General features: G+C 36.3%; 2 protein-coding genes and 1 pseudogene across 2 annotated transcripts; 1 reads left to right on the plus strand and 2 right to left on the minus strand.

Moving 5' to 3' along the window:
• On the plus strand, positions 1-3,249 carry LOC146930773 (uncharacterized; annotated as a pseudogene).
• Positions 3,250-14,575: 11,326 nt separating this feature from the next.
• Positions 14,576-15,500, minus strand: LOC146930775 (uncharacterized). Its single transcript, XM_085702246.1, has one exon. The coding sequence runs from the start codon at positions 15,498-15,500 to the stop codon at positions 14,835-14,837; it is 666 nt and encodes a 221-aa protein (XP_085558372.1). The 3' UTR covers positions 14,576-14,834.
• On the minus strand, positions 14,576-16,325 carry LOC146930774 (uncharacterized). Its single transcript, XM_085702245.1, has one exon. The coding sequence runs from the start codon at positions 16,323-16,325 to the stop codon at positions 15,549-15,551; it is 777 nt and encodes a 258-aa protein (XP_085558371.1). The 3' UTR covers positions 14,576-15,548.
• Positions 16,326-16,866: the final 541 nt, after the last annotated feature.

Raw genomic sequence — 16,866 nt, forward strand, 5'->3', positions numbered from 1 at the left:
ATGGCTCCACTCATCATTCCTGTTGCCGCCATTGTTGTTGGAAGATCAACATCAAACTTCGAGTTCGTGTCGTCCATGTTTGGACCGTGCCTGAGTTCACCAACCTAAATGAGGATAACTTTATTCACATGCTATTGCTTGATGACAAGGTTGGTATTTTGAAATTCTATTATGTGGTCTTATTTTTTGAAAAATGAAATATGACTCAAGTTGTCTTATGTTTCACCTTTGTTTGTTTCAAAAAAACAGCTTGGGAAGATACAAGCATCTGCTAAAAAACATCTGGTGCCAAAGATTAGGTCAAACGTAGAAGAGGGATCTGCATACGACATTGAGAATGTTTTGGTGACTAAAAATGATCTTAAGTATCAGGTTACCCAACATAGGTTCAAGCTAAACCTTATAGACAAGACAAAGTTCCTTAAAGTGGATGCAAGCACCATTCCTTTGAATCATTTCGATTTCGTCCCTTTTAATGAAATATAAGAGAGGGAGGAAAAGATTGTCGGTTAGTGTATACAGTTGGAGCAGTATATTAAGCATATAGATATTACAACTGACAGTAAATAATTTTCTTTTCATTTGTTCATGCATATAATATTTTTTGAACATAAGCATTTTACCTTCAATCCATTACGTGCAGATGTGATTGGACAAGTCGTCGAGAGAGATGAATTGAAAGAGAAGGATGTCAATGGCCGCAGGAGTAAGCTGATGGATCTTACACTGCAGGATTATGAGTATGTGGTTTAAAAATTACTCAATTTTTTATGTCAGCAAATTTTGGTGAGAAATAACCAAGTGATATGTATGTTTCAGAAGTAGGAGGGTTTATTGCACACTATGGGCTAACTATGCTGAGAGGATGAATTCATTCCTGGCAGCTCATGATCCATCATCACATGTCATTGTTTTGATCCAACAATGCAAAGCTAAAAAAATATCAAGGAATCATGGGCGTTTCGAATGCTTTTTTTGGAACTAAACTACTGCTGGATGGTGATATTCCAGAAGCTATTGAATTCAAGTCTAAGTAATATAATTTCAGTTTGTCTATGTATGTTTTTTTTTCAGTTTTTTAAATTATTACTGGACTTTAGTTTCTAACTGACCTCTGCCCTTGGTTGCTAACCAGAATTGATGGTGGAGAAGTGCAAGTGTCCCAATGTATAAGCCAGAATACAACTTCAACAGTTGTCTCTTTGGTTGATGATATGCTTCAGACTAAGAGAATGACAATTGTAATCAAGTGTTTCAAATTCAATTGTGGTTTGTGTTATGAATACATCACCTGTCTCTTTGTTCTTGAGCATGTAGCTCAGTGTTTGTTTTAAATCATGTTCAATTGTGGTCCTTTTTTAGAATTGGTGAATGAAATAAGCTGGGTCGAATGTACTCAGAATTCCTATTGTTTAATTAATTTTATTTCCAGTATAATTTTATGAGTAACAAGTAACTATATATTAGTAATAATCACAATGCTGAGCTAACATATAATTCTAATTAAGATTGCAACTCAACTATCATTCGTTATAAAACAAATGTCAGCTTAAACATCTTTGCGTGTGTTCTTATGCTCAATTTATGGTAAGAATAATCAATGCAAGAGTCCATCTGATGTAAGAAATGTTCATTGGTTCGAATGTTTTTTTTTTTGAAAGAATTGGTTCGAATGTTTAATCTACAGAAGTTCAACCATGATTTCCTGAAGTAAACAGAAATTAATGAAACAATCTTTAGTAATTCCATTAAGCTATACTACTGATTTTAATATTAGGAAAAACTTATTGCAGACAAACAATCAATTATAATGGTGTAGTAGTTTACATTATGAGGGGTTAACTCATCCACTATTTATAGCTTCATTACAAACTTGAAATATATTAAGATCATATTCATGCAATGATGATAAAGTTATCGTTCTGAACCATACAAACAATCTATGTCGCTTTTAAAATTTAACATGGTTACACATATGCAATTTGTATGACCCGTGCGGCAGCACGGGTGCAAGGTCTAGTATATATATATATATATAGGACATATCAAGTGAGAGGACCTTTTAAAATGAGAGATGAGAGGGTTAAATCCTAACCATTAGATCAATCTTTACCATGATACCTTATTTTTATAGCTGCATAGGAATGTTAGCAACTTTATCCTCTTGCCGTCTTCCTTCTTCTCTCACAGACTTTTCCGATTTCTAACTCTTAGCTCACCCACTCACCAGCTTCCAACACCTCAAATCCTCTGATTCCATATGCCAATTTCTGGAAATTCATGTGTCGAAGATGAACAAACACCAAATCACCAACTTGCAAATGCTCTATATCAATGGAATATATATATATATATATATATATATATATATATATATATATATAAAGAAAATAGCTTTCTTTGGCTCATTTGGACTGACTTTTCCTCCTTCCAAAATTACGTTTAACTTTCAATACAAATAACACATATCACAAATAGATAAAAGTAAATTTGAAAATGTAACAAAATAGTGGATGCGAGAGTGAATTCAAATATTAAAAAAAGTGTAACAAACACAATTTTTTTGTTGGTTACCACACAAAATATATTGCGTAACAGACAAAACAAATTTCTGAACTAGAGTGGGAATGAGTTCTACGGAACGATGAAAACCATTACCACCCAAAGCTTCGAACACCATCGATCAATCCAAAACCCATCTTCAATCAAAATTCTAAAACCCTATCTTCCCAAATTGAAATACCCAGAGCTTCAAACACCATCGATTAATTCACCTTTGAATTCAGTAAAAGATTGTTCGGATCTCACATTCTTCTACCATCACAAATTTCCTTGATTGTTCGCTTGGTCCTACACTTATTTCGGGTTTCAAGGTTTGGCTGTTCCTGGAGGCTATTCTTCTCAGGCAGACTCTGGTTTTCATCTGGGTTTTCAGTTCGGATGGCTTCGTCGATTTGTCCTTGGCCGTTTCTCGCTTCAAAAGAAACACCGGTGCCGGAAGCTTTAAGAAAATCCTTCGCTCAAGCTGTGGCGGTGGGTTGAGATTCCGATGTGACTCAGTTCCCTCAGCGTGTGGTTCTCGGTGATACGGTTCGTATCCGAATCACCCAAGCAGTATACGAACCTGAGATGAAGGACTGCATCACTCATCTTCATGGCAAAGTCACTATGCAGAAGAATGATGTTCCTATTACAACACAGATGCTGAGAATTAAACTGAAGGGTATCTGGAAGAATCTGAACAACTGATTTGTAACTCCTCTAGGACGGGGTTGTTTCGAATTCAAGTTCAATTCAATTGCATATATGAGGCAAGCTCTTGCACAAGGTACAATATCTCTTAAACCTGGTATACTGAGGTTATTTTGCTGGTCACAAGACTTTGACACCCAATCCCAGCAACAAACGCACGCACAAATCTGGATTAGAATGATGCACTTGCCACAAGAATATTGGAGGGAGTAAACACTCCTTGAGATAGCCTCTGGGGTTGGTACTCCTTTGTTGATTGATGATGCTACGAAGACTAGGCTTTTTGGGATGTACGCTTGAGTTCTAGTAGATGTTGACATGTCTGGGAAACTCTATGACTCGGTGCTGGTTGAAAGAGAAGGCTACGCATTTCCTATAGAAATTCAGTATGAGAGGCAACCCCTCTTTTGTTCACATTGCAAGACTTTGGGTCATATCATTCAACAATGCAAGCGGCTAGGTGTTGGTAAGGTCCAGGAAACTTTTGCACAAGGTAAAAAAAGGGTGAGTACTCAGGGTTCAACACACTCTACTGTAAACTTTCTTGCTAAACATGGTCACCCAGCTGATCCTAAAGGAACGCATCCATCTGTCCCTCACTATCTTACATCACCCACAACCAATCATTGCATAAACTTGACATTGCAGGGAGCTACCTTCACTCATTTTGTGCAGCCGAGTTCCAAGAGGAAAAATGTTTCAGTTTCATTCAATATGCCAGAACTGTATAGTGACTTGAATTGTGTTGGTAACCATCAAACTAAAAATAAAGCTGTTGTGCATTCTACCAATTTGGTTCACACTGAAGGCATAGCTAATCTCCTAAAACACAACTCTGTCATTTAAACCCGGAAGGTGGATGTTGGCATCCATTCTGAGGTTGCTCCTACATCTCAAGCTCAAATTACATCTCATTGTGATACCATTAGAGTCAATCAATCCAATGAAACCATTGTAGCTATGGCGCAGGACTGTACATAAAATTTGAGCCTGGAACTACAAAATTCATTTGCTTCTTTGGATGTTGGGAATCTTGTGGATTTGGGGGAGGCTTTGTCTGAGGAATTGGAGAACTTAGATGTTTCATCTAACATGCATAAGGTTGTCCATGATGTACCTATTGTCACTCCTCTATAGGATGTTGTATTAGCTCCCGTTCCTATGCCGCAACCTATAACCACCAAATTTGCTAGCTTAACTAGTGACAAGCTCCCTTCAAGCCAAGCCTTTATCCCTGCTTCCAAACCCCTTTCTACTGCAGCCAAAAAGAGTGTGCAGATTCTTTCCAAATTTTGGGGGGATGAGGTAGAAGAGGGTGATGTAGAAGAGGACAACGATGAAGCCATTGTATCAGACTTTGAGCAGCACTATCCAAGCCTATCAGAGAGCACTAAAGCAGAGAAAAAGAAGAAGAAACATGTGAGAAAAGTGAAGCCTGCTAGCTTTAACTCAGCCGGCATGAGGACCCGTGCCCAAAAGGGTACCTTCCAAATAGACTTGGCAGCTACGGAATAACTGGTTTTATTGCAATAGAATAGCTAGAAATGTCATTTATTTTATATAACTTTTCATAGGGAGGGTAGTCTTGTAGCAGTTGTGGCATTATGGTCATAAACTGTCTAGTTTTTTAGGATCTTTCCTTTATAAGGATAGATTTGATTTTTCTTTTCATAAGTTCTCCGCGATGTGACTCTTGTATTGGTTCAGGCATCTCCTGTCTTTTATATTTTAGTGCTTTGATAAAAAAAAACAATATTGCGTAACAAACACAATATGTGTAACATCCCGATTTTTATTTTATTATTATTTATTTGATGTGTTTGAATTGTTGGGCTAGTTGGTTTTATTAGAGATTGAGGAGTAAAAGATATTTTGGTAATTTAAGAGGTAATTTAGAAGCGGAGAGTATTCTTATGAAGTTAGTAGAAACTTGGAGGGATTAAGAGAATAGAAGTGAGTTGTAATATGGGGGGGAGGGGGGGGTTAAGTGAAGTAAACGTGTAGTGTTATTTTTATGAGGAAGAATAGTGACTAAGTCCAATAAGAGTTAAGTGAACCAAACCCAATACATGTGGATATAAAAGAGTGGTAGTCTTCACAATTTAGGGTTAGAAAATCATTTGCAAAGTTGTGGAGTAAGAGGCAAGAGGGAAGAAAAAGGGGATCTAAGGAGAAAGAGGACAAAAGCTTGAAGAACCAAATGTTTCCAAATGTGATATTATGGGTGGGGACTTATTTATACCAACCTAAGGATGTTTTTCATAATGAAAACCAAGTAGTGTGATATGTCTAATGGTAATTTGTGTTGGATGGTAATTGAATGAGTGAAATGTTATTGAGATGTAAGGTTAGGTTGTGTGATGAAGTAGCATGATGTGTTATGAATATCAAATGCTGATGAGTGTAATTATGTAAGGATATGATGATGATGAAAATAATGATGATGATGATGATGATGATATAATGACGATGAAAATGATGATGATGATATAGTGACGTTGAAAATGATGATGATGATGATGAATAGTGATGGTGAATATATGAAGTGACGATTTTGTTGATGATTAGTTGTTCAGTCGTATGAATATATGCACTGTCGATCCATATGAGATGTTCATGCAATCATGGTTAGTTCAAGTAACAGTGATAAGTGACGGTGGGATCACTCTGTGACATAACCACGATATCCAAAACAATGTCCAAGTGACGGTGATAAGTGCAGGCATATGAGTCTAAGTGGAAGTTGTGTATTTGGCTATGTGAATCTATGTGAAAGATGTCTACATAACTATGTGTGTCCATGTGGTAATTATGTGATTTGGCGATGGTGATGAAGTGTGAATGCTATATATTCGATTTGGTGACAAAATGATGATGTGAATACTTGTTATATCCTTGTGATGATGATTTGAGATTTTTTTCATATTTATTTAATTAATCGAATGAGAATACATGTGAATATGATATTTCTTAAGATGAATATGTGCTTATATGATGTCGTGATCCTAATACTATACATGCGTTCGTATTTCCTTTATGTTGAACGTATATCTCACCCTCCAATGGCTGTTGGTCGCCTACATCCTCGTGGTGTGGACGTGAAGGTTGAGGACGCTTAGTTGATATGAGTACCCGAGGACGGCTTAGCGCCTTTTGGTCTTTTTACAGCTTTGATTTTGGAGTCTTAACTAGTGGTGCTCTGATTAGGATGTTAGGATATTTTATTTATGTTTCGGATTATGTTTAAGGAACCTTTGAGTTCACTTAATGATGTAGCTGAGTTTGATATATGACTTATTGACTTTATGTATGTTTAGATCTTTTATTTCTGCTGCGACTGTTTATTAGCATGATGAACTTTGTATGTTTTGGATCAAACGAAGAGTAACACTTTGAAGTTATATGATTAATTGTTGCATTTATGATTAAATATTGTATGTGGAGTTTAAGGGTGTTACAATATGAGTATGTGTCCAGTTTTTTTTCTTTATCCTTAAAAAAAGTGTGACAAACTAGATCTAGTATATGCCACTATAAATATAATCAATAAGAAAAGAAAAATTATAATCAATATAATGAGATAAAATATTTTCAAAGGAGCAATTAAAAAATAAAATAATGTCTCTTATAATATCCATCCTCTCAAAGGCAAGTCCACTTAATATATGAGAGATAAAATATTTATTCTTGGATCATTGATTATGGAATCAAGTTGACAAAATAAATTTTTGTTTCTCTTTTCACCGATTCTTATTCTCTCGATCATTTTCATCATATATATATTGTAGACCAAGATTTTCGGGTGTCAAGCCATTGATCGGACTTGAACCTTCAATCTACCGGACTTGCTCGATTTTATTCTTGGGAAGGGAAAAATGAGATTGAAAAACCCTTTTTGGATCCGGGGGTTGGTTACGATTCGGGAAGGTGTTAGGCACCCGCGTCGTTCACGGTACTCCGTGAGAACCTCTTTCTAACTTTATTTTTATTTGAAAATTTGTTGTTAAAAGTTGAAGTGAAAGAATGGAGGGAGAAGAAGTAGGAGTTTTTGTCATTTTTATTTGATCGATTTGAAAGGAATAAACCCTTGCCTACGTACCCTTAAAAGGGATCAAAACCATCGTAGTTCACTCTCAAAAAATATTTTTGTGGGTTAGGTTGATTTTAATTTATTTTGAAAAAAGGTTTTAAGAATGGTTGCGAGACCTCAAGGTATAGAAGAATAAAATAGAAGTGAGGTTGTTTCATTTTATTTGAGAAATTTAGTCTAGGTTTAATTAAAGTTCATTTAGGAATTTGATTAAGAAAATAAAGGGAAAACAACTTGGATTTGGATCCAAGGTTTATTAAGAAAAATAATTTGACCTTTACTTATTTGAATTTTGAGATAAAAGTGATTTTTCCTAACTAACGGAAAGTTGGCGTACTAACGTGAAAAATAAAGCTAGAGTAAAGCGATAAATAAAATGATAGTGTCGGTGCTTGTGTCGGTGCTTGTGTTACCTACATTATTACAAAAATTCCTAGATACATTCTATGGCCTCTTTGCCAAGCTACAAGCCAATGGTAAAAATATACACCCATTTCCTAGTTATACACACTAAAATCATGGAATTAAAGTAAAATGCAAGCATAAAGAAAATGCATGAGGTCATCTAGAATTAAAGCAATATAGCAAGATAATAAGAAACTCAAAAACATCACATATTAGAATAAAATTCCAAAGCAATGCATGATGTTAAAAATTTTAAAGCAATGCATGAAGTAGAAATTGAAATATTAAAGCAAAGCTAACACAAGATATTATGGAGTGAAAAATTTGAAATGCATGGAACTAGAGTTGAATTTTAAAGCTAGGTTGTAAGAATGTTTGATGAAACCACAAACAAAAGATGCATAAAATGATTTTAAAGCCAAATTAACAATAATGCATGATGTGAACTTTTCAAAAGCCTACGTAAACTAAAAAATATGCATGAGGTAAAAATTTAACTACTAAATAAATTAGATAAAAATATGCATTAAAACACTAATCAAAACATATGAAATAAAATCAAAGCACTATATGAGTTTTACAATAAAAATGCATGATATAGAAAATGGTTTGAACAAACACTCATGGAAGCATGACTAAAATCTGCACAAACTATATAGTAAAACAATGCACAATGCAAGAAAAGATTTGAATGCATGAGATAAGAAAAAAATTAAGTTAAGGAATGCATGGTATGAAAATTGAGACACTGATTAAAACGCATGGAATAAAATTAAGAACATTAGATAAGTTTTTTTCTTTAAAAAATGTGCGTGAGTTTTAAGAAAACAAATACTTAGAAAACTAATGTAAAGGAGGGTGCAACAAGCATATGGTAATCACAAAATGCAAAGTCCAGAAGGAGAAAGGGCCAAGCAGTAGCAGACTGGGTTTAGGATCAAGGTATCATGGGCTGATTCAAAGAGTTGGACCGGTTCAGGAACGGGTCGGTTCAACCGAACCGGTCCAGCAAGGGTAACATAAAACCAGTTTGGTAAAAGCTTCTTCTTCTTAAAAATTCAGCAGCATCGCTGCTCTTTCCTTCCTCCTCCATGTTTCCTTTTCACAAAATAACTTCAACATGAATCAAAATTCTTCCTAACTAACGTATAGTACAATGAATCGATTCAAACAAACACATATAAACTAACTTACTCCTCTATCTCTTCTCTACTCAATTTTGAAATCAGTTTTTGAAATCAAACAATAACAAGGCGTAGATCTAGGCTTAAAGCATGAATATATGATGAAGAAACAAACACTTATACCTTCTTCAATCTGGACAGTTCAGCTACTGTTCTTTTCTCCTTCTTCTTGCTCGATCTCATCACAGCTTGTACTTGCACCACCGGTCCGCTTCTGTTTTGCTCCTTCGCTGAGCTTTCCGATCCAAAACAGGTTGGTGTCACCGTAGTTGTCCGAGTTCGGTTTTGAGGCTGAAGTGCGATTCGAACTCAGTTTGTGTTGTTGAAGGATGAATCCGAAAACAATTGTTGAAAGATGATATGGAGTCAGTTTAACGGCTTGGTTTTGTGGTGTATGAGTTCGGTGAGTTTTTGTGAGTTGTTGTAGTGTCATGAGTTTGAGAAATTCATGGCTTAAGGACCGAATTTGATGTCATTGTGATGGAAATTGTTGGATTTGTGGTGTTATAGGCGTATTTGGAAAAATGTTTGTTGATTGTATAAAGGCAGATTCGAACTTGAGATTTAAGTGTTCTTAGTGTTCTTAATAGATTCTGGAAAAAAAGGTTCGATCCAAAATCGTAAGAGAAAGTTTAAAGGTGTTTGTAATGATGAAGGATGAACAGATGAGAGTGGCGCAGCCACTTCTCTATAGTGGTGGAATTGAACAATTCGGTTTGGTTGTTATGAGATTGGGGTGAACCAGTTTTTGGACAATTGGGATTTGACGATGCTTGATGATTAGCTTTTTTGTTCATGGGTATAAGAATGAAAATGAAGGAATGTTGATATTGTTGGATTTTGGTTGACTTTTCTTGATAAAAGTTGAAAAATAATGGTGTTAGATCTATTTTCTTGTGACTGCCGATTTGGGAATTGTTTATTGTAGGTTTCAGTGCAGCCCCCTTTCATCAATGATTGGGGGTCTATATATAGGGACCAACTAGGTTAAATGGAATGAATGGACAAAGACAAGACTGCCCTTAATGAACCTTGGAGAGAAAGAAAATGCTTTGGATGCTTTTTGGACAAGTGATATGAGGCCACATGGACACAAGGACACAAACTATGACTTAAAATATAAATTGGAATAAACATTAAAAAGAAAAGGAAAAAAACTTAGAAAGAAAAAACAATTGGTCACTCACGTGACCTTTTCTTAGAAAAGATTAAAATAATAAAAAAGAAATAAATGAAAACAAAAGTAAAATAATAAAAAATAATAAGTAAAAATAACAAAAATTAAAACTATCCAATTTTTTAACTAAACGAGCCCTTTCAAAATAACTACCTGCCGAAAATTTTGGCTGAGATGACGAAATTATTCGGCGTTAAAAGTACGCATAAAAATGGGTAAAAACAGAGAAAAGTGGTCAAAATTTGGGGTATGACAGATGCCCCTATTTAAGTTTCTTCGTCACGAAGATTTAAAAGATGAAATTTTTAAATCAACGGGTCGAAGAGACTTAAATATTAAGTACCCCAATTTTGACCCGTTAAAATGCTAAGGATGCAATGATTATGAATATAGCTGATATGAATGCTTTGTGATGCAAGTATGAATGCAAAGGTGACGAAAATAAATGGACTGGGGAACAAACTGATAAGTATCACTGGGGAGGAAAGACTGTCTATTACCTTTAAATTGGTAAAGACGACATCACAAGAAAGATAAACACATGTCTATTACCTTTAGAATTAGTAAAGACGACATTACGAGAAACATAAACACATGTCTGTTACCTTTAGAATTGGTAAAGACGACATCTCAAGAAAGAAAAACACATGTCTATTACCTTTAGGATTGGTAAAGACGGCATTACAAGAAAGATAAACACATGTCTATTACCTTTAGTATTAGTAAAGACGACATCACAAGAAAGATAAACACATGTCTATTACCTTTAGAATTGGTAAATACGACATTACAAGGAGAAAAGACATATGTCTGTTACCTTTAGAATTGGTAAAGACAAACAGAGCAAGAAAGAAATCAGTCAATTACCATGAATTAGGTAAAGACAAACAATATACGATGGAAATTAGTCTATTACCGTGAATTAGGTAAAGACCTGTCTATTACCGTGAATTAGGTAAAAACAATGCATGAAGGAAAACAGTCGATTACCGTGAATTAGACAATGACAATGCAAGAAAGAAATTAGTCAATTACCGGGAATTGGGTAAAAGACCTGTCTATTACCGTGAATTAGGTAAAGACAATGCAAGAAAGAAATTAGTCGATTACCGTGAATTGGGTAAAAGACCTGTCTATTACCGTGAATTAGGTAAAGACAAACATAGCAAGAAGGAAATTAGTCAATTACCGTGAATTGGGTAAAAGACCTGTCTACTACCGTGAATTAGGTAAAGACAATGCAAGAAAGAAATTAGTCGATTACCGTGAATTGGGTAAAAGACCTGTCTATTACCGTGAATTAGGTAAAGACAAACATAGCAAGAAGGAAATTAGTCAATTACCGTGAATTAGGTAAAAGACCTGTCTGTTACCGTGAATTAGGTAAAGACAATGCAAGAAAGAAATTAGTCAATTACCGTGAATTGGGTAAAAGACCTGTCTATTACCGTGAATTAGGTAAAGACAAACATAGCAAGAAGGAAATTAGTCAATTACCGTGAATTGGGTAAAAGACCTGTCTATTACCGTGAATTAGGTAAAGACAATGCAAGAAAGAAATTAGTCAATTACCGTGAATTGGGTAAAAGACCTGTCTATTACCGTGAATTAGGTAAAGACAAACATAGCAAGAAGGAAATTAGTCAATTACCGTGAATTGGGTAAAAGACCTGTCTATTACCGTGAATTAGGTAAAGACAAACAATGTAAGAAAGAAAATAGTCAATTACCGTGAATTAGGTAAAAGACCTGTCTATTACCGTGAATTAGGTAAAGACAAACAAGAAAGAAATTAGTCAATTACCGTGAATTAGGTAAAAGACCTGTCTGTTACCGTGAATTAGGTAAAGACAATGCAAGAAAGAAATTAGTCAATTACCGTGAATTAGGTAAAAGACCTGTCTGTTACCGTGAATTAGGTAAAGATAAACATGCAAGAAGGAAATTAGTCAATTACCGTGAATTAGGTAAAAGACCTGTCTATTACCGTGAATTAGGTAAAGACAAACGAAGCAAGATAGAAAACACATGTCTATTACCTTTAGAATTGGTAAAGACGAACACAAAGCTTGAACAAACATTGGGTAATTAAAAACTTTTGGTAAAGATGAAAATTTGGTGGGACCTGCCCTTTGAAATGAATTTAATTGGTGGTGAACTTTGAATCAAACATATTGGGGATGACACTTTTTATGAGATACAATTGAAATAAGACACTGGGTGATAATGCGACCATGTATAAATGATATTTGAATGCATGTAATATGTGCATGAATGTTTATATGCATAAATGTATGAATGTATGACTGTATATGACAGGTGAATTTGATGAAACAAAAGAGGATAGGTAAGATGAGAGATGGACTGACACCGCGGTACAAACACTCTGCAGTCTTCATTGGGGATAACATTACTGGAGATGAGTTAAACAGTGTCAGGATAAAGCTCATACTCAGACCACTGGTGAGGGAACAACCCATAATCACACCACTGAAGGGAGAATGCCCCATAATCAAACCGTTTGGAGACAGAATGCCCCACAATCAAACCACTTGGGGAAACAGTTCATCAATCAACAATTTGGCAGAAGTCGCCATCTCTAAGCGATAAAATACATCAATCAAGCCACAGATGGGAGACACCGTCAATTAAACCATAGGCAGGAGTCGCCATTCATCAAATCACCGGCAAAAGTCGCCATTTCTCGGGATAAAACCCATCAATCAACCATTCTGGCAAAAGTCACCACTCGTAAGCCAGCACAAAGTGCATTCTTTCCATTTGGCCCACTTGAACTGTGATGCCTCTGTCTTTGTTTGTTTGTATTTTTTTTTACTTTCTTTTTGTATATTTTTTGAAAATCCCTAACTTTTGCCTGGATCGCCCTTTCGGGTTTTCAATCCACCGGGAATATATTTTTTTGTTTGCCCCTAATTTTTGCCTGGACCGCCCTTTCGGGTTTTCAATCCACCGGGACGCTCATTTTTGGCTTAAGCCGCCCTTTCGGGTTTTCGACTTAGCGAGCTCTTTTTTTTTTTTTGTATATTTTTTTTGACAGAGGTCATCTCACAGCTTTTGGTCATGCTTACCCTGCAGAGTTTAACTGCCCTTGAGACAAATGTTGATGTATGTTTCTACTACTCATAAGTTCAAAGAAGATGTACCTGTTGTTTATGCTTTTCAAAAGACATTAAAAAAGTTTTAAATTTTTGCTTTGAGTATTCACATCAAAAATAGAAGAAAATTATGCAAGCAGAATAACTGAGAATTTCAAATAAATGGGCACAGGCTCAAATTAGATGTAAATGGAGCGGTGACATGCCAAAGGCGTGGCCCCACGGATTAAAAAAAAGTTTGGAAAATGGTAATTATATGGAAAAGGTACATTGAACACAATAACCGCTATGCTCTCTAACAACTTTGAATTCCACTGTTCCGAGTCTTTGATTTTGCAGATGCTTCGTATCGGGAGTCCTTTGACAGTTAAGATGCCCCAGATGAATCATACTTGATATGATGAAGATGCCTTGCCATAAGTCGGAAATCTTTTGACGACTGGATTGCCCCGAGTGAGTCATGTCCGACCAGATGCAGTTACTTTGTCACAATCCTTAACTTTTGCATAGGTCGCCCTTGCGGGTGTCAACCTATCAGGATAAACACATTTTTTTTATCACTCTTTTTTTTTACATGTCTCTAACTTTTGCATGGACCGCCCTTTCGGGTTTTCAGTCCATCGAGACGCTCTTTTTTGCCTAAGCCGCCTTTTAAGGTTTGCGGCTTATCGAGCCTTTTTTTTTTACAAAGTATTTCTTGACTGCATCGGTATATACAAGTTTGTCATTATTCTTTGTAATTTGGCATCCATTTGCCCTTGGAATCGGGTAACATATTTTTGAGCACAAAGCCATTTTCTTGACATTCACGGGGACGAGCCTTCTTTGTCGAATACTTGATATAACTGTCTATGGCACATGGTAATAACACTTTCGAATTTCAATCAAGTTTAGCTTTCATTGGAACTTCCGTTGCCGGGACTTTGACCTCCATGTGAAGCATTGCCTTTATATTGTATACTGAGGGATGGTGGGGGGGTTGCCCCTGTTGAAGTGTGCACTTGAAGTACAATATCCCTGCAAGGCAGACGGTAGCGCCTCGTGCCAGTCTTTGCGCATGAAAGTCCTATTCAGAACAATCTTTCTTGATATTTGTAGCTTCGATGGCCAAGATGCCCCAGTAGGCGAGAAATCTTATTGGGAAACTTCTTCATCATCCTCCTTTTCAGCCTCAAACATAGGGAACTCAAAGTTGAGAGAGAGTACAGGGTTTAAGTGTTCAACGGGTTAATTAATGCATGATTTGATTATTGATATAAACATTATGATTATGCAAATATGTGGAAATGATTAAAGAAAAAGAATTTTTTGGTTTTTTGTATTACCATTTTTCCATAAAAAGCACAAAATAAAAACAAAGTCGGGATCAAAGCGACCTTTCATTAATGATGAAAATACATAAAGCAAAAAGCCCTAAATAAGTTCACTTCCGTCTCGGATGGGACGAAAGGATTTTTTTTTTTGAAAAACATAAAGCAACAAACAAACATATTAATTAAACAGATGAGTAGTAGAAATAAACATCAATAAAGACCCAAATGCAGCTAAACATTCCATGTACCAACATCAGGTTCCACGATCCGATAACGGATTAACTTGCACCTTCAAATTCAAAACTCTTCAAAAGGTATGAGATTTTTCTGGATCAACTTCTGAACTATCTTCTGCAATGCACAACAGTGCTCAATATCATGACCTGGTGCCCCTTGATGGAAAGCACAAAAGAGGTCGGGCCTGTAACGGGCTGACAATTTTGTTGGCATTGGCAGAGGTGCCTTGGTATAGACCAAATTCCTTTCAAGCAACTTTGGAAGCAACTCTGCATACTTCATGGGAATGGGATCGACCTGTTTCCTTGAAGCCCGTTGACGAGGCTGTTGTTGATATTGTTGAAACTGGGGTTGATAACCCGAACTTTGCAGAGCATTTGTGACAGGCATAACAGCGGCAACAGGGTGATAAGCCAGATACTGTTGTTGAGGTTGACTTTCTGCCACACTCATTTCCTGGTCTTCCTCTTCTGAACCATCAGTGGGAACAACTTCTTTGATCAAATGTCCTTTTCGAACCCAATCTTCAATACGCATGCCTGCGGTCATCATATCCGCGAAATTGCCAGATGCACTTGCAAGCATATGCTCAATATAAAACGGATCCAAAGTTTCCAGGAAAATTTCGATCAACTCTTTCTCTTCTAGACGTGGACGGACTTGTTCAGCAAAATCTCTCCAACGTTGGGCATAAGCTTTGAAGGATTCATTATCATTCTGAGTCATGGCCTGCAGTTCCTTTCTATTTGGGGCCAAGTGCAAGTTGTAATTATATCACTGGACGAAAGCCTCACACAAATCACTGAAAGTTTTGATATCATCCTTGCTCAGACCCATGTACCATATCAGTGCAGCACCAGTCAAACTATCTTGGAAACAGTGGATAAGGAGCTCATCATTGCCTACTTGAGCAGACATCTTTCTCACGTACATTATCAAATGAAGCTCAGGGCAAGTGTTCCCTTTGTATTTCTCAAAATCAGGGACCTTGAATTTGGGTGGTATCACGACATTGGGAACCAAGCAAAGATCATAAGCATTTTTCCCAAACAGTTCTTTCCCACGGAGAGCTTTCAATTCCAATTGTATTTTGTCAAACTTTTCTTCCAATTCAGCTATCCGGTCGTATGCAACCACATTTCCTGAGTGATAGATGGGTCTAGGGCCCTGCTGAGTAGTATGAATCAAAGGAGCTGAATAGGTCATAGCAGCTTGAGGGATCAAAGGGCCCGATTGAGAGATAGGTGTTGTCTGTTGCACAAAAGGAGCTTGAACCTTAGAGATAACAGGACGGAATATTTCACCAGAACTTAAAGGTGTGCTCCAGAGATAACCTTCCAACATAACATGTTGAGGAGTACTAGCAAACACTGTTGAAATCGGAGTTGTGGAAGCAACCGTCTGAGCTTGAGTACTGACAATAGGAAGAGATGATGGTTGACTCTGTGCAACCGTAATCAAAGACACTAAGTTCCTCAAAATCTCATTTTCGGCCCGGAGGGTTGTCACCTCTTCACGAAGCTTGTGGTTCTCTTGTTCAAAATGATCCATTCTGATTTGCCTGAGTGTTGTAGATACGAGTAGACTGATGGATTGACCTTTTATTGAGAAGACACAATGTGAGACACTGAGTAGAAACTATGGATGCAAAGTGATGCATGATATGTTTATGCAAAAATATACATTTTTTTGTTGAAGGACTTATCGAAGCTAATCTGTAAACATTGTAGAGGAACAAGGTTTCATTTGAAAATTGTAAAGATATCGCAATCGGTTCCTTTTTCAAGAGGTAAGAACGAAACCAAGGACGAAGTTCTTTAACAAAAGCAAAGGCTTAGTTAAGATTTTTTTGAAATTGTATTGCTTGGTGTTCATTCTTACAAGGTCCATTCCTTTGATGTTTACAAATAACTTGGCTAAGTCCTTCAATTTTTGATGAAAAAAAGGTTTATGAATGAATGCATGTATGCATGATTATGCTAGAATACATAGAATACATGATGAGGTTTAAGTTCCACAAAGTTGGAGTTTAGGGATCACAACGCCATTTGGTAAGGACTATGGTTTCCATTTGCACATGTAACAAGGGTTC

The sequence above is a fragment of the Medicago sativa genome, chromosome 4, assembly GCF_051527215.1.
Source record: "Medicago sativa cultivar Bolivia chromosome 4, Bolivia_mono, whole genome shotgun sequence".
Classification (NCBI taxonomy): domain Eukaryota; kingdom Viridiplantae; phylum Streptophyta; class Magnoliopsida; order Fabales; family Fabaceae; genus Medicago; species Medicago sativa.

What these genes read in the sequence shown, in the direction of transcription:
- LOC146930775 (XM_085702246.1), bottom strand. Translation starts at nt 15,500, where the DNA reads ATGACTCAGAATGATAATGAATCCTTCAAAGCTTATGCCCAACGTTGG.
- LOC146930774 (XM_085702245.1), bottom strand. Translation starts at nt 16,325, where the DNA reads ATGGATCATTTTGAACAAGAGAACCACAAGCTTCGTGAAGAGGTGACA.